This window comes from Chiloscyllium plagiosum, chromosome 39 (genome assembly GCF_004010195.1).
Source record: "Chiloscyllium plagiosum isolate BGI_BamShark_2017 chromosome 39, ASM401019v2, whole genome shotgun sequence".
NCBI lineage: Eukaryota > Metazoa > Chordata > Chondrichthyes > Orectolobiformes > Hemiscylliidae > Chiloscyllium > Chiloscyllium plagiosum.
Genome location: NC_057748.1, coordinates 18,324,074 through 18,342,739, shown reverse-complemented (window position 1 = coordinate 18,342,739; position 18,666 = coordinate 18,324,074). Strand labels below are relative to the sequence as shown.

Sequence of the window (18,666 nt, the reverse complement as noted above, 5' to 3'; positions counted from 1 at the left end):
CAGACTGGGATCACGGATAGTTAGGTCAGGATCACGGTGAAGCAGACTGGGATCACATTTAATTAGGTCAGGATCACAGTGAACCAGACTGGGATCACGGATAGTCATCCTACTCCTTCCTATCACCCTCACCTTGACCTCTTTCCACCTATCACATTTCCAACGCCCCTCCTCCAAGTCCCTCCTCCCTACCTTTTATCTTCTCCTGCTGAACACTCTCTGCTCATTCCTGAAGAAGGGCCTGTGCCCAAAACGTCGAATCTCCTGTTCCCTGGCTGACCTGCTGTGCTGTTCCAGCAATAAAGTTTAAACTTTGATCTCCAGCATCTGCAGACCTCACTTTCTCCTCGAACATTTCCTGTGGTGAAATCATTTCTGGTTCTTTTTCTCCGGGGGTGGTAAATGGGATCCAAGTCAACATGTGTGCTGATAGAGTTCTAGTTAGAATGCCATGCTTCTAGGCATTCTTATGCATGTCTCTGTTTGGCTTGTCCTGGATGGATTTATTGTCCCAGTTGAAGTGGTGTCCTTCCTCATCTTTATGTAAAGATACTAGTGAGAGTGGGTCATGTCTTTTTGTGGCTAGCTTTCTGCCTGTTTGTCCAATGTAGTGTTTGTTACAGTTCTTACAAGGTGTTTTGTAAATGACATTAGCTTTGCTTGTTGTCTGTATAGGGTCTTTCAAGTTCATTAGCTGTTGTTTTAGTGTGTTGGTGGGTTTGTGGGCTACCATGATGCCAAGGGGTCTGAGTAGTCATTTCTGAGATGTCTTTGATGTAGGGGAGAGTGGCTAGGGTTTCTGGATGCGTTTGTCTGCTTGTTTGGGTTTGTTACTCAGAAATTGGCAGACTGTGTTCATTGGGTACCCGTTCTTTTTGAATACACCAATACCTTGCCCCTCACATGAGCTCTTACCTTATTTCCTTATTAATGGACTATAAAATCTTATCAATGACAGGTTAGGCTAACCAGCCTATAATGTCCCATCTTCTACCCTCTTTCTTAAACAGGGGTCTTATATCAGCCTTTTTTTTCATTCATCTGACTCCAGTAACTCCTGAACGATTTTCCAATGCCTCCACAATCTCTTCAGCTATCTCCTCCAGACCCTCAAGTGTAGTCCATTTGATCCAGGTGATTTATCAACCTTCAGACCTATCAGCTGAACTAGCACGCTCTTACTGATAGCAACTACACTCATCTCTACCTCCTGACTCTCTTGTAGTTCTGGCATGCTGTTGATGTCTTCCAATGTGCATACTGATAGAAATCAGATCAGCAGTGCTGGCTCCAGGTGCCCTATTACAGCCTCTAAAACATATGGTTAGTCTTACTAAAATGTGATTAATATCTTCAGCATTGTGAAAAGTTTTGAAGTGATAATTTCATATCTCCACCTAGCCTGCACGTATTCCCTTTCTGGTCTCCTTGCTTACTGTTCTATCACCCTTTCAGCATTCATATGTTTTTAGAAGAATTTTGCATTCAAGCTGCCAGTTTCTTTGCATAATCTTTGTTTTTGTTATTTGTATTTTTCAAACACCTTAGAATTTTTGTATTCCATCAAACACACCTGACGCCAACTCCAATCATAATTGAATTCAACAGAATTAAAACATAAGATTTTATTTCCTGAATGATTGGGGGGGATGGAGAATGATAGGGAAATGATGTCTAATAATGGCGGCCATTACGTCCCAGGTTGGGGAAGAAATAGCAGCAGCGCCCAGCCTGCAGGTGCCGCTGTGCCGGGTTAAGGGCGGGACCTTATGCTGGGGCTGACGGTCACGGCCGAAAGTGGACATTGTGCCGGAGGCGTGTCTCGCCCGGGTGGGGATACGATTGGAGGCGGAGTTATGTGACGAGATGGAGAGGTGGGGCTTCACAGAGGAAAGGGGAACTTGCGATGAGGAAGGGGCGGGGCTCTGTGATGCCGGTGGGTCGTGTGTCAGTGTGTGGTTTGGGTATTGACGGTGAAGGGGTGGGATTTGATGGGGTGACGGCCACAGGAGGAGGAGCGAGACACGGCATAGTGGGCGTGGCCCTGTCACTTAAATGTTCAGTGAAGGGGCGGGGCTTCGTGACGGTAGAGGTGTGCGCGCGGAGCGATTTGACGGGTGGGGCGGAGCTTAGTGGAATCCTGCATCCTCCACATCGGCGGAGGCGGGGTTAAGCATGTTATGGTCATGGCCCTAGTGACTCTCAGTGGGCGGGGCGTTAACAAGAATGCGTCGCACACCACAAACGTACATGCGCAAAAACGCCTATGCCTGATTGGTTGGCAACGTGCAGCCGCCGGTTGAAGGCAGACAAAATGGCGACTGCGATGGATGTGGATGCGCCGAGTTCTACCAATAGTGGCGGGAAGAAGCGCTTTGAGGTTAAAAAGGTACAGTTTGCTGGGATGCGGGATCCATACCGCTATTAACAGAGCAGACAGAGTATTGAAACACGTGTTGTTTGAAAATTCGTGCTCCCTGCCCCACCCGGAGAGGCACAAGACCCTGCTCGCTTGCTGCTTTGTCATTAGGGCTCTCTCACGTAGATGTTTCTTTTAGGCCGCTGGCTACACATGCCTCTCGAGGAGGGCAGATGTCCAGAAGAGCGGGTGTGGATTTGTCACTATGAGCTCCTGATGGTATCTTCCCGAACGGCCCCATTTTAACTTGCCCAGATGCCAGCAATTCATTTTACGCTCACATACGCGTGTTCATTTTTGATATGCTTGAACAATAAAAATCAGAATTACTTTGTAAACGAAAATTATAAATTGCTGGGAAAATTCAGCAGGTCTACTAGTCTGTGGCGAAAAAAACGTGAAATGTTTAGAGTCCTCAACTGAGGATTTCATTATCTCAGAGAACTAACTTTAATTACAGCTTTTATTAAAACTTTTTAATGAGTTTGAAAAATAATTGACTCCATCCCTGCACAGCAAGCTCCTGATAAAAAAATTTTGAAAGGGTGCAATTACATTCAAAAGCTAACTTGTCATGAAGGGTTGTAGCCCATGATTTTGCATACATTTGATAGTTACAGACATTCTCGTTCACGAATGTTTACACTTACCTCAAATTATTTAGGGGAAAGACAAATAGCATTTTGGCAATGAATATATAGAATTAACAATTGTATTATAGATCAAGACAATACATCACATACATAAATGTTAATTTTTTTAAAAACTTGGATAAATGTTATTTTGTGTACCTGGAGAGAATAGCCAAGTGGTATTGTTCCTAATGTTCCAGTGGTTTGAGCTAAAATCCTGCCATGACCGATTGTGGAAATTCAATTAAATAATTTAAAGAATTGGAGTTAAGAGTCGAAAATGGGCAACACAAGTTAGCACTGCTGCTTCACTACGCCAAGACCTGGGTTTGATTCCACTCTCTGGTGATTGTCTGTGTGGAGTTTGCACGTTCTCCTCGTGTCTGTGTGGGTTTCGTCTGGGTGCTCTGGTTTCTTCCTGGATGTGCAGGTTAGCTGGATTGGCTGTGCTAAATTGCTCATTATCCAGGAATGTGCAGTAGGTGGATTAGCCATGGGAAATGCAGGGTTATGGTTTAGATTGGGAGGGATTGGATCTGGGTGGGATGCACTTTGTCTTTGCAGACTTACTGGGCCGCGTGGCCTCTTTCCTCACTGTAGGGAATGAAATCATAGCCAATTGTTGGATAAACCCATCAGGTTCACTAATGTGCTTTAGGGAAAGAAACTGCTGCCCTTACCTGGTCTGACCTCCATGTGACATCAGAGCCACACCAATGTGGCTGACACACCTTGTGGGCAGTTAGGGATGGACAATAATCCTCGCCTAAAAAGTGGTGCCTGCATTCAATGAATTAATTTTTTAAAACATGACTTCATATGAGCCAGTTCAGCTCTTGCATCTGGGATCTTGGCCAAGAAGCAGGAGAAATATAGGTTCTAGTCTTTAGGGTCTGATGTTGGATCCCAGATTGTTCTACAGTGTCTCGGTTGACTCAGTCATGCCATGGTTCAGCATTGGGGGCATAGTTGACAGGACCAGGCATTGTAAGTTGGAGTGCTTCTGCACAGGCAAGAAACCTATTGTATGACAGTTAGTGAATATTGAGGCTTTCGCTCTCTAGTTTTCATAGTGATAGAAGTGAAGCATCTATTGACCAGAGAGAGTACTAGAGAAGAGCAGGGTAAAGCTGGTTGCTACCTGGGCTGTGGTGCTGCCAATGGTTGCAATCTCAAAAGGCAGTTCTCATGATCTGATTCGTTGCATTTGCGCCACAGTTGAGGTTGTCATTTGCAAAATAGCTTGAAATTTACTGCCCTAAAAATATTTAAATATTCCCTTGGAGTTTCTCAATTTAGATGTAGCCTAAGAGTGAACATTTTGCGGTGAATGCAGTCTTTAACGATACCCATTTGGCCTGTTTAAAAACATATGCAGTTGGTCATTCACAGTCTTTAACTGACACACCTATGTTACATTTGTAGTGTAGTCTAGTCTGCCCAGCACACTTATACCAAGGTACTAACTAACTTTTATTATATTATCTCCTTCTATCAGCATATCCTTTTACTCCTTTCTCCCTTATGCACCCACTTCCCTTTAAATACAGTACATCAATGTTATACCTAAATACCTTCAGCCTGAATTTGTTATTGGATTTATTAATGACAGTTTTATGAACTGCATAACTGCTGATGCTGCAGTGATGTAGGAGTGACAAACATTGGAGAACTGCAATGATCAGGATTTTATAGGACTGGAGATGATGACAGAAACTGGAATAAACTAGGTTCACTTTCAAATAGTTGCCAAGTTAACCAATTTCAGTCAAGGAATTTTGGGATGAGCAGTAAATGCTGAACTTGTTGATGTTTGCATCCCAGGAATGAATTGGGAAAAGGAATTTAAATTTAAAATAGTTAGCTGCTTTGTACGCACATGAAGGAAAGAATTCCTGTTAGGGTGAAAAGCAAGGCTGGTAGGTGGAGAGAATACTGGATGACTAGAGAAGTTGAGGTTTTGGTTAAGGAAAAGAAGGAAGCATATGTCAAGTATAGACACCAGAGATCGAGTGAATCCTTAGAGTATAAAGGCCGTAGCAATATACTTAAGACGGAAATCAGGAGGACACAAAGGGGACATGAGAAAGCTTTGGCAAATAGGGTTAAGGAGAATCCAAAGGGATTCTCTAACTACATTAAGAACAAAAGGTTAACTAGGGAGAGAATAGGACCCGAAAGATCAGCAAGGCAGTCTATGTGTGAACTGCAGGCAATGAAGGAGATACTAAATGAACATATTGCAAAGTTAAAAATCACACAACACCAGGTTATCATCCAACAGGTTTATTTAGAAGCACTAGCTTTCAGAGCACGCAGACAGCCTCACACAGGGCAACTCGCACCTCCAGTGCATTGTCTGTGCCGATATGGCACCTATTGTTAAAGTTCACTTGAGAATTCAAAGTTTGTGAGAAGATTTGTAGCTCGGGTGCTCGTTGCTGTGGTTCTGTTCGCCGAGCTGGAAGTTTTTGTTGCAAACGTTTCGTCCCCTGTCTAGGTGACATCCTCAGTGCTTGGGAGCCTCCTGTGAAGCGCTTCTGTGGTGTTTCCACCGGCATTTATAGTGGCCTGTCCCTGCCGCTTCCGGTTGTCAGTACTTGAGAATGTAACTTTTTAAAAAAAAAAGTTCTGGGATTTACATATGAAAGAACTGAAACCAATATGGTCACTCTAAAAGATGAAAGACTTAACAAACAATCCAGGTCGTCTTCAGAATTCAATTTCAGTTGCATCACACTAAACTTTTGCTATAAATTTTGTGTCTTACGATCTTATACTCCACAACCACCTGACGGGACAGCACTCTGAAAGCTAGTGCTTCCACATAAACCTGTTGGACTATAACCTGGTGCTGTGTTATTTTTGACTTTGTACACCCCAGTCCAACACAGGCACCTCCAAATCATGAGTATTTTGCATCAATGTTTACTATGGAGAAGAACTTGGAAGATATAGAATGTGGGGAAATAGGTGGTGACATCTTGAAAAATGTCCCTATTACAGAGGAGGAAATGTTGGATATCTTAAAACACATAAAGGTGGATAAATGCCCTGGACCTGATCAGGTATACCCTAGACCTCTGTGGGAAGCTAAGGAAGTGATTATTGGGCCCCTTGCTGAGACAGATGGAAGTGGATGCTGCAGCTGCAGATTATAGTCAAGCTTAGAGTGGTGCTGGAAAAGCACAGTAGGTCAGGCAGCATCCGAGGAGCAGGAAAATCGACGGTTCCTGGCAAAGATCTGATGATTCCTGATGAAGGGCTTTTGCCCGAAACGTCAAATTTTCTGCTCCTTGGATGCTGCCTGACCTGCTGTGCTTTTCCAGCACAATTCAGATCTTGGTCCCTTGCTGAAATATTTGTATCATTGATAGTACAGGTGAGGTTCTGGAAGACTAGAGATTGGTTAATGTGGTGCCACTATTTAAGAAATGTGTAAGGAAAAGCCAGGGAACTATAGATTGATGAGCTGGATATCGATGATGGGCAAGTTGATGGAGGGAATCCTGAGGGCCAGGGTTTACATGTATTTGAAACAGCAAGGACTAATTAGGGATAGTTAACATGGCCTTTTGCATGGGGAATTATGTCTCATGAATTTAACTGAGTTTTTTGAAGAAGTAATGAAGAGGACTGATGAAGGCAGAGCGGTGGGTGTGATCTATTTGGACTTCAGTAAGGCTTTCAACATGGTTTCTTATGTTAGACTGATTAGCAAGGTTGGATCTCATGGAATGCAGGGCGAACTAGCCATACGGATACAGAACTGGCTCGAAGGTAGAAGACACACAGGGTGGTGATGGAGGATTGCCTTTCAGACTGGAGGCCTGTGACCAGTGGCATGCTACAAGGGCAGGTGCTGGGTCCACTGCTTTTTCGTTATTTATATAAATGATTTGGACGCGAGCATAGGGGGTACAGTTAGAAAGTTTGCCGATGGCACCAAAATTGAAGGGGAAGTGGACAGCGAAGATGGTTACCTCCGAGTGCGATGGGATCTTGATCATATGGGCCAGTGGACTGAGGATTGGCCAATGGAGTTTAATTTAGATAAATGTAAGGTGCTGCATTTTGGAAAGGCAAATCAGAGCAGGACTTATACACTTAACGGTAAAGTCCTGAGGAGTGTTGCTGAACAAAGAGACCTTGAAGAGAAGGTTCATAGTTTCTTGAAAGTGGAATCACAGGTAAATAGGATAGCAAAGGTGGCATTTGGTATGCTTACCTTTATTGCTCAGAGCATTGAGTATAGAAATTGGGATGTCATGTTGTGGCTGTACAGGACGTTAGTTAGATGGAGGGGTGACCTTATAGAATCATGAGGGTCATGGGTAAGGTAAATAGACAAGTTATTTTCCCTGAGGTGGGAGAGTCCAGAACTAGAGGGCATAGGTTTAGGGTGAGAGGGTAAAAATTTAAAAGGGACCTAAGGGCAACTTTTTCATGCAGAGGATAGTGCATGTAAGGAATGAGCTGCCAGAGGAAGTGGTGGAGGCTGGTACAATCAACATTTAAAAGGCATCTGGATGGGTATATGAATAGGAAATGTTTAGAGAAATATGGGCCAAGTGCTAGCAATTGGGACTAGATTAGGTTAGGATTTCTGGTTGACATGGGTGAGTTGGGTTGAAGAGTTTGTTTCTGTGCAGTACATCTCTATGACTCTATAAAAGCTCTCCCTGGGTTTCCACACCTAATTAGTCAGCAGTGACCCTCTTCTCAAGTGTCGCAAGTATTTGAAGTTGATATCACATTTAATTTGGAGTCTGAAATGGCAAATTGTTTTTCCACTGATCCGGGCAGGTCTACTGAATATTTTGAGATTCTCCACTTATTTCCCACCCTGGTTATGATGTGTTTTCATAAGTGTGGTTTGTCCAATGGCAGCAAACAATGTGAGAGCACAGAAGTCCAATGACATTTTCTGGGGTTATTTTAAGAGCTGCTTGAAAATTGAGTTGAAGGATAGCATAAGCTTTGAACTAGTTGACATTCAACGTTTTATGGTATACAATGCATTTGCATACTTAGATGCTGCAGTGGGAGTGTCTCCTCAATGTCATGTCATATATTTTCACTGACTTCACACTCACAGCAACACAAAGCAGAGTCTTGAAATCAGAATTAGGAAAGCATTATTTCAGTTTGAGTAAGATGCTTTAAGAGCACAGCAAAAGGGAGCTTACTGCTGCACAAATTATTTATGTCCATTTTTCCCTCAAATTTTCTCCAGACATCCCGTGTTATTTTTACTAACAGGGAAACTCTTCATGCAATCTATGCAACAACTAATTAGGAAAGCCTATGGTCTACTATGGCTATTATTTTAAACTCCCTTTGGTCAGTCGCAACAATTTTAAATTTATTTTTAGCATGTAACTATCACGCTACAATTAAAACTTAGTACTAGTCAAAATTAAGATTTGGAGATGCCGGTGTTGGACGAAGTTAAAGATCACACAACACCAGGTTATAGTCCAACAGGTCAACTACCTGATGAAGGAGCAGCCCCCAAAAGCTAGTCCTTCCAAATAAACCTGTTGGACTATAACCTGGTGTCGTGTGATCTTTTAACAAAGTCAAAATTAAGGTTTCTTGAGTGAAAGAGAGAAATATTATTACATAAGAAACTGAGTAAAAACAATAAAACACAATCAAATACAGGTGTAATGTTTGTTTTTAAAGGTCCCTGGTGCAGGCAAGAAAAGAAAAATGAAGGCTCTGCACTTTAAAGGTCCTTTAAAGTCCTTGCGATGTTAGAATTTTAACCTGAGACCAGCAGTCTCAGACTCTGTCAATGACTTTAAGTTCTTGGTGAATGGTTGTTTTCGGAATGTGGTTTATCATTGACACGCTGTTCTGAGATGAGGAACCCGGGAGAAAAAGAGACACAACCTGGCTTCCTTTCAAAGCTGGATAATTTACAGGCAAGCCTTTTATCTCACAGTGTATAAAATTGTACAAATGCAAATTAAAACAGAAGGTATATTGATAGTTCTTTTATCTCTGTCATAACAATATACATGAGGTTAACTGAAGAGAACATGTTCTGACCCATTAAGGGAGTTTTATAATTGAGAGTAGTGAGATTCTTGCAGTGAAGCTTACACCTTACTTGTGCATTTATTCTGAACTCTTCTCATACCAGATGAACTTATAATGATTTTCTTTGGTGAGCTGATCATTGAAGGGAAGCTATGCCAATCTTTAGCCTATCAGTTTTGTGTCAGTTGGGACACTGTCTCATCTGATATCAGCCAGGTACAATTTGTCTGACAATTCTATGTATGTCGTCTTCACATTTCACATTGCCAATGAAGAAGATTAATTTTTAATTCTGTTTCTTCCAAGTAATGTTTTCAGTTGATATGGCATCAGGCTTTGCCAATGGCAAAATGCTATGAGCAAGAGAGGCCACTGCTTATTGCCTTCATCAATTGCACTGAGGCATTTGAGCAAGTGAACAGAGATGGCCTATTTAAGTTGCCGGAGAAAATTTCTCACTTGTCAAAGATGCTCACGTGATATTTGCTTGCTGTGACAGTTATGATGAGGCGAAAATGTAATCCTTTGAGATTTGCAGTGTGCTTAGCCACGGTTGTATTCTGTTGCTGACACTTTTTGCCGCCTCTTGCCATGGTTGTGTGTCTTTAAATAATCTACTCAGGATGTCTACTCGCATTCTAGAAATGACTGAAAGCTGTTCAACCTGTCTGAGATCCAAGGCAAGTATATTAAGAGAGTTGTTCTATGCTGACTGTTCAGTGGCATTCCCTACAGAGTGAAGCCATGTAAGTGGAGAGATTCTCTTTCAACTGTAGAGAGTTAGTTTGACCACATGACTAGAGAAGACAAATCTCATAGTTCAGATGTCATACCATCATGTATCAAATTTGACAATGTGACGTTGGAGGTTATTGGTATCTTCACCTATCTAGGTTCTACAATTGCCAGTAATCTCTTACAAAAAGCACATTGATTTCAACAAGTGACAAAGATACAGCCACAATAGGAGGTGTCTATGAGGTGATTGTAGAGGTTTAAGCGATTATAAATGGGTGCAAAAGAGATTAATCTGGAATATTATAATCTGAAAATTAATAAATTAAAAATAATTTAGGACTCAAAAAAAGTTCATCATCACTGCCAGTTAGAGTCGTGGAAGTGAAATCCCCTCAATTGTTGTAAAGTGTTTGAATGTGGCAAGAGGAGTCTCAGTTCTGACAAAGTCATTGAAATTGAAACAGTAACTGTTTATCTCTCCCCAGATGCTGCCAGACGTGCTGAGTTTCTCCAGCATCCTCTTTTTAAGAGGATTCCTGGGATGGTTAAACTGCGGGTCCACCTTCACCTGTATTTATCTTGAATCTTTTGTGAATAGGTTATTAATTGACTCTCCCTGACCCAAAGTCATTTTAACTGTATTTTGTAACCCTGTGCTTTGTTATAGTGGAATGCAGTAGCCCTCTGGGCCTGGGACATTGTGGTGGATAACTGTGCCATTTGCCGGAATCACATCATGGACCTCTGTGAGTATGTGCTGTTCTCAAACAGAATTTAAGAAAATAACTACAAATATATGTTGTGAAGCCATTTGACATTGGCAGAATGTGACCAGTGGTGTCCCACAGGCATCCGTGTTAAGGCCTTAGTTATTCATTTCATTTATAAATGACTTGGATAATGACAAACAAAGTCATATATCCATAATTGCTGATGGCACAAAGTTAGGCAGCTTTGTAGATAGTGTAGATGATAGCATAAAATTACAAAGGTGTATTGATAGATTCAGTTAATGGTGAAAACTGTGTAGCAAATGGAGTAATTTGTAAGCAGTTGTGAGGTTATCAGTTTTGGACCAAAAAAAGGATAGATTAGGATGCATTCTAAATGATGTGAAGTTAAATACAGTGGATGTCCAAAGGGACTTGAGGGGACAGATGCATAGGTTTTTAAAATGCCATGAACAGGTGCAGAAGATAATCAAGAAGGGTAATTACTGGCATTTATATCTAGGGGACTACATATCTAGTACAAGGATGCAAAGGTAATGCTGCAGATATACTAAACATTGGTTCGCCACCATTTGAAGTACTGGAAGCAGTTCTAGGCACCACACCCGAGGATGGATATATTGGCCTTGAAGAGTGTGCAGCTAAAGTTTACAAGAATAATATCTGGACTTCAGAGGTTAAATTATGAGGAGAGTTTAGGCTGGTTTTCTCTAGAACTTGGAAGTTAAGAGATTTGATCAAAGTCTTCAAGATATTAACAAGAAAAGACCGGGTAGATAACGATAAGATATTTCCACTGTTTGGAGATTCTAAAACTACAGGACATAGTCTGAGAATCAGGCTAGATCGTTCAGGAGCGATGTCAGGAAGCACTTCAACACGAAAGATGGTAGAGATCTGGAATTTTGTTCCACAACAGCAATGGATGCTGGATCAGTTATTAATATTAAATCTTAGAGAGAATTTTTTGTTAAGGAAAGCTGTTAAGTGGTCTGGGCCAAAGTAGATGGAGTTAAGCCATAGATCATCCCAGATCTCATTGATGGCAGAACAAGCTTGAGAGCTGAATGGCTTACTCCTGTTCCCATAATTTTGGCTTTTGCCTGATATTTCACAACTTTCCCCATGTATGGGCTTCCAGTAATAATAATAATTTATTGGGGAAAGGATGGGAAACTGTAAGGGTAATAAACTTGATCTATTTTTCAAATGTTTATCGACCTCCATCTTGGACATTACAACACTTTCTCAACCCACAGTCTTGGAGAGAGTGAGTGATCCAGATGTCCACTCCCCCTCCGCAGGAAGACAGTGCCTAGTGATTTCACTTGTTCTAAATTTATGACTTCCCACCTTTATCTGCCTTATCTTCATCAAATCCTTTTAGCATTTCAAACACCTCGATCAGGCATCCCTCAATGTTCTATCCTCAAGGGAAGTAGAATGTGACAGGTTTTTGTTCCCTCTTCAATGGCTGGGGTGAGACTTGTAGAGTCATAGAGATGTACAGAACAGAAATAGACTTCTGTCCAACTCATCCATGTCGAGCAGATATCCTAACCTAATCTAGTCTCACTTGGCCCATTTCCCTCTAAACGCTTGCTATTCATATGCCCATCTAGATGCCTTTTAAATGTTGTAATTGTACCAGCCTCCACCACTTCCTCTGGCAACTCATTCCTCACATGCACCACCCTCCACGAGAAAAAGTTGCCCCTTAGGCCCCTTTTAAATTTTCCCCCGTCACCTTAAACCTATGCCCTCTAGTTCTGGATTTCCTCGCACCAGGGAAAAGACCTTGTCTATTTACCCTATCCATGCCCCTCCTGGTTTTATAAACCTCTGTAAGGTCACCCCTCAGCATCCGACGCTCTAGGGAAAATAATCCCAGCCTATTCAGCTTCTCCCTACGGGTCAAATCCTCCAACCCTGGCAACATCCTCGTAAATCTTTTCTGAACCCTTTCATGTTTCACAATATGCTTCTGATAGGCAGGAGACCAGAATTGCACACAATACTCCGAGTGGCCTAACCAATGTCCTGTACAGCCGCAACATGACCTCCCAACTCCTGTACTCAATGCTCTGTCCAATAAAGGAAAGCATACCAAATGCCTCCTTCACTATCCTATCGACCTGCCACTCCACTTTCAAGGAGCTATGAACCTGGACTCCCAGGCCTCTCTGTTCAGTAACTCTCCCCAGGCCCTTACCGTTAAGTGTGTAAGTCCTGCTCAGATTTGCCTTTGAACTCCATCTGTCACTCTCAGCCCATTGGCCCATCTGATCAGGATCCCGTTGTACTCTGAGGTAACCTTCTTCGCTGTCCACTACACCCTCCAATTTTGGTGTCATCTGCAAACTAACTAACTATACTATGTTCGCACCCAAGTTTTATAACTTACAAAAAGCAACAGATGTAGCATTGATTCTTGTGGCACACCACTGGTCACAGACCTCCAATCTGAATGGTAACCTTTCACCAGCACCCTCTGACCTTCGAGCCAATTCTATATCCAAATGGCTAGTCCTCCTTATATTCCATGTGATCGAACCTTGCTACCAGTCAAACCATGAGGAACCTTGGTGGACGCCTTACTGAAGTCCATATAGATCACATCCACTACTCTGCCCTCATCAATCCTTTTTGTTACTACTTCACAAAACCCAATTAGATCTTTATTCTTTCATGGGATGTGGGTGTCACTGACATATCCAGCATTTACTACCTAATGTACCTGATCAGTTTCTGGTTAGGCAGGTTAAATCCAGGTTGAACTATTTGAATAATATATATTCTGGATGTTTTTCAACAAATAAAATGAATGATGTCTGAAATCTGCAAAGCTGAATGAACTCATTGCAGCAACACAACTGCAGCTTTGTCGGTGGTGTTTGTAATCTGCCTGAATCCAGGTCTGAGTGTAAAGACTCAGCAGAATGGGTAACTGAACCTGCTTTGTATAGTCATCGAATGTAGTTCCATTAGGGGATGCCAGCACGTGCACTGCTGCCAAATTGGATGGGTAATGTGCTGTTGAACCTTTTCTGATCTGTAGGTATAGAATGTCAGGCAAACCAGGCTTCGGCGACTTCAGAGGAGTGCACTGTTGCTTGGGGTGTGTGTAATGTAAGTATCCAGTGTCTCCATTACTTTATCTAATGGCTTTAAGCATAAGCTTGTGATATTAGATTAGATTAGATTAGATTACATACAGTGTGGAAACAGGCCCTTCAGCCCAACAAGTCCACACCGCCCCGCCAAAGCGCAACCCACCCATACCCCTACATTTACCCCTTACCTAACACTACAGGCAATTTAGCATGGCCAACTCACCTGACCTGCACATCTTTGGATTGTGGGAGGAAACCGGAGCACCCGGAGGAAACCCACGCAGACACGGGGAGAACGTGCAAACTCCACACAGTCAGTCGCCTGAGGCGGGTGTTGAACCTGGGTCTCTGGCGCTGTGAGGCAGCAGTGCTAACCACTGTGCCACCGTGCCGCCCATATTGTTAGATGTAAGAATCTGAGCTACCACTTCAGTGCATACAGACAGAACACAGCCTTGTCAGTGTCTTTTTGTGGTTAAATAGGAAGATGAGTAGAGGTCTTGACATAGTTCCTCCAAACAGTGTTGTCAAAACCTGGGTGTCTGGTCGGTGCTGTTCTTGGGATCTTGCTGTGAACAATTTCCTGCTGGATTTTCCTGTGTTTCACCAGACATTGCAGTCCATTTTAATTGCCTGTGAAGTGCTTTGTGATGCTTTTGCATTATGAAGGCGTTACTAAGTATAAGGTTCCTCCACACGGTACAATAATTTCACCTTTGTCTTTAAACCATTGCATCCTGCAATGCCTTTTGCAAATGAGCAGGTGATAAGCTGAAATTTGGTTACTTATTCATTTGCCTGCTTGGGGACTGTTCCCAAGGACCTCCCATGATTACTTGTTATTTTGCTTAAGGTGACAATTGTCTGAGCACACTTTGACCAATGAAATCAGACCATGTGTGGCTTTCAAATTTAAATAGGTGGATCTGATCCATCTAGAATCACAGGTAATTAAAATGAAAGATTCTTATGAATCTGACAACTGACAATCTATTTTTATTCCAGATTTCCAGTATACAAAGTCTTTTATTTTTGTTAAAGGTTATTCTGTTAGACATCCTAAACATATGACTCCTTTATTTGTTCATGGGTTAGCGAGTCACTGATTATCCTAGCATTTATTGCCTACCCCTAAATGTCCTGAGGACCGTTAAGAGTCAACCACATTACTGAGTGTGGAGTCATATGTAACCCATATCAGATAAGGCCATCAGATTTCCTCAGGATATTCATGATGTAATAGATTTTCATAATAGTCAGAAGTAGTTAAATGGTAGCCATTAGACTAGCTTTTAATTTCAGATTTTTATTGAATTCAAATTTCATAATCTGCAATCTGAAGTTCTAGTCCAGTGACATTACTGTTACAGTCTGTGGCCCCACCATGTTGCTTCTGAGCAAATGGCAGCGTCAGAGAGAGCCAGGCAGGACATTGCAGCCACCATTACCACTTTAAGAATCCTGTGTATGGATGAGCCAGTGACGACTTACTGTTAGCCTTCAGCCTCAGTGTCTCCTGTCTGTTTTTGCAGCATGCCTTCCATTTTCACTGCATTTCACGTTGGCTGAAGACCAGACAGGTTTGCCCCTTGGACAACAGGGAGTGGGAATTCCAGAAGTAAGTAGGGCTACTTTTGTGGGAGTGGGGCTGGTAAATGAATTTAGAGGAATAAATTGAACATATAGGCAAAATATCATGAATATATAGAACAGTAGGAATCCTGTATGGTAAATGTATTGAAGCCCATTCATGCATACAAGTCATATTACATCCAGTACTACGTGGAAGTTTTAGCTATTATTAGATCCAAGAAAGAGACGTACAAATTGGCCAGAAAAATCCCCCAAAAAATGAACAGCCCTGAGTAGTGGGGGCTGTTTAGAAATCAGCAAAGGAGAACAAGGGGATTGATTAAGAAAGGGCAAATAGGATACAAGAGTAAGCTTGCAGGAAACATAAACCTGACTGTAAAAATTTCTATACATATGTGAAGTGAAAAAGATTGTGTGTCAGAAACAGGTGAATTTATAGTGGGGAATAAATAAATGGCGGACCAACTAAATGTACACTTGGGTTCTGTGTTTGCAGAGGAAGACACAGATACCAGCAGAAACGTTGGGAAACACAGGATTTCATGAGAGGGAGGAACTGAAGGAAATCAGTCTTGGAAGAAGAATGATGTTGGGGAAATTGGGATTGTAGGCTGATAAATCTAGTAGAGTTGATGAGGCGGAGCTCAGTGGATTTTGTGTAAAAGTATCACATCAGAGATTAATGTGTAAAATTAAAATTAGTGCATGGGATGGGGGTAGTGTATTGAGATGGATAGAAAAAATGGTCAGCAGATAGGAAATAAAGAGTAAGAATAAACAGGTCATCTCCTGAGTAAGAAAGTGATTAGTTGGGTTCCCAAATCATTAGCTGTTCACTATATATATTCGTGATTTAGATGAGGAAACTAAATCTCCAGATGTACAGATGAGACAAAGCTGGGTGGGAGAGTGAGCTGTGAGGGGAATGCAGAGATGCTTCAGTGTGCGTGAGTGGGCAAATGCGTGGCAGTTGTACTATAATGTGGGTAAATGTAAAGTTATCCACTTTGGTAGCAATAACAGGAAGTTGGGTTGTTGTTATTACCTGGCTATAAATGGAGAGATGGAATGTGCAATGTGACCTCGGTGTTGTCCTCCATCAGTCGCAAGGTGAAGCAGGTTCTGAATAAGGCACATGGTATGTTGGCCTTCATAGTGAGAGAATTAGACAACAGGAACAGTCTTGCCTGGCTGCAAATCATACAGGGCCTTGGTGTGATCTCAACTGGAATATCGTGTGCAGTTCTGGTCTCCTTATCTGAGGAAAAATGTTTTTGGTGCGAAGGTTTACCAGACTGATTCTTGGGATGGCAGGACAAGTGTGAGGATAGGTTGAATTGGTTAGAATTATATTTGCTGCATTTCAGAAGAATGATTGAAGCCTAAAACTTTCTAACAGGACTAGACAGGCCAGATGCAGGAAGCATGTTCTCAATGACAGGGAAATTCCAAACCTGAGATCACTCTGCTAAGGATGTGGAGTAAACCTTTTAAAACTGAGATGAGAAATTTCTTCATCCAGTGAATCTGTAGAATTTGCCACCAAGGAAAGTAATCGAGGCCAAAACATTGTATGGTTTCACAAAGGAGTTGAGTAATGCACTTCAGGCTGAAAGGAATCAAAGGATTTGGGAGAAAAGTGAGAACAGGCTATTGAGTTGTGTGGGGTTTAGATCAGAGTGGTGCTGGAAAAGCACAGCAGGTCAGGCAGCATCCGTGGAGCAGGAAAATCGACGTTTCGGGTAAAAGCCCTTCAGGAATGAATTGTGTGATCAGCCGTAACCGTAATGAATGGTACAACAGTCACAAAGGGCTGAATAGCCTAGTCCTCTTGCTGTGTTTCGAGTGAGGATTTGCTTGTTCTCAGTTACATAATTTCTAAGTGGGTGTTCATGGGCTAGGGTCACAGGGTGGAACAAAAATGTATAGTTTTTGTTGTGTTTCCTTAAGCTGAGCATTGGCACTATGGATGTAGCCAACCTAAATTCAGGGAGAGAGAGAGAGTTCATTTTGCAGGATATACTAATGCTATTTTAATAGTGCTTCATGAAGAGTTACTCAAATGTGTTGTGTTGAGACACTGTTTTGAATAATATGTGAAAATGACTTAAAAATATTTTGTTTCCTCAGGTATGGCCATTAAACGGAAACAGCAGCGTCATCCCTCCGTTTTCGCTGTTAGCAACGTCCCTGCTGCACTGTCCTGTGGCATCAGCATTCCACTCACCCTGCTCCCCCTTCCCAGAATCTTTAAGTGAAGAGTGTTTATTTAAATAGCAAAGACTTGACCATAAACTCTGCCCATTTCTTTAAAAAAAGGTCTTTTTTTAACCTTCTGCAGTTGCAAATATTTCACCTTAGGTTTAAGGTAACCATCTGAAAACTGTTCTCACTATTATAGTGTAGAGCATACTCTGTACAAACGTTTTTGTTTTGCTTTCCCACCCCATTCCACATTGTGGATAGAATAACATGAGGATTTTCTTTATGTATTATATTTAATTAAAAAAAATCTTTAACAGACAGCTTTGATGAAGTGTAATTATTTTCTTAGGTTAAGAGCTTTCTGTTCACACAAAGACTGACTTGAAAACTGTACCATTGTGTTGCTATGGCTTTAAGTACCATATGTTTAGCTCACTCAGTCACCCTAGTACCTTCACCCTTGAGCACAGCTGGTTTGGGGCAGCCAACAAGCTGTATTTGATCTCCATCCAAAAGCAATGATTGACCTTGTTCTGATCTGTCGGTGATTATTTCCGGGTGTCTGGATGTAGGTTTGCTTGCTTTCAGAGTGCCAGACTACTCAGACCCCTTGGCATCATGGTAGCCCACAAACTCACCAACACACGAAAACAACAGCCAATGAACACCTTATACAGACAACAAGCAAAAATAATGTCATTTACAAAATACCTTGCAAGAACAGTAACAAACACTACAGGGGACAAACAGGCAGAAAACTAGCCACCATGAACATCAACTAGCCACAAAAAGACATGACCCACTCTCTAGTATCCTTACATATAGATGAGGAAGGCCACCACTTCGAATGGGACAACACATCCATCCTAGGACAAGCCAGACAGAGACACGCACGAGAATTTCTAGAAGCATGGCATTCCAACCGGAACTCTATCAACAAACACATTGACTTGGATCCCATTTACCACCCCCTGAGAAAAAGAACAGGAAATGATGTTACTGCCAGAAATGACGTCACCAACCCAAGGAAACCTAAACACACAAATAGAAAGCGGGCCATAACATCAGTGCTTCATCTGGAGGCTCACTGAAGATGTTACCTAGTATGGTGACGAAACGTGTGAAAATAAACCTTCCAGCTCAGTGAGCAAACCTACATCCAGAATCTCAACCTAAGCTACAAGTCT

General features: G+C 42.0%; 1 protein-coding gene across 1 annotated transcript; it reads left to right on the top strand.

Moving 5' to 3' along the window:
- The first annotated feature begins 2,274 nt into the window (after nucleotides 1-2,274).
- Nucleotides 2,275-17,797, top strand: rbx1 (ring-box 1, E3 ubiquitin protein ligase). Its single transcript, XM_043679908.1, has 5 exons — nucleotides 2,275-2,389; nucleotides 10,505-10,583; nucleotides 13,627-13,697; nucleotides 15,214-15,299; nucleotides 17,405-17,797. The coding sequence occupies exons 1-5, from the start codon at nucleotides 2,315-2,317 to the stop codon at nucleotides 17,415-17,417; spliced, it is 324 nt and encodes a 107-aa protein (XP_043535843.1). The 5' UTR covers nucleotides 2,275-2,314; the 3' UTR covers nucleotides 17,418-17,797.
- Nucleotides 17,798-18,666: the final 869 nt, after the last annotated feature.

Bases quoted from the DNA above. Each gene is read 5' to 3' on its own strand.
- rbx1 (XM_043679908.1), top strand. From the start codon at position 2,315: ATGGCGACTGCGATGGATGTGGATGCGCCGAGTTCTACCAATAGTGGC. The intron at 10,584-13,626 runs GTGAGTATGTGC...TCTGATCTGTAG, and splicing joins GAATCACATCATGGACCTCT to GTATAGAATGTCAGGCAAAC. The intron at 13,698-15,213 runs GTAAGTATCCAG...CTGTTTTTGCAG, and splicing joins TTGCTTGGGGTGTGTGTAAT to CATGCCTTCCATTTTCACTG.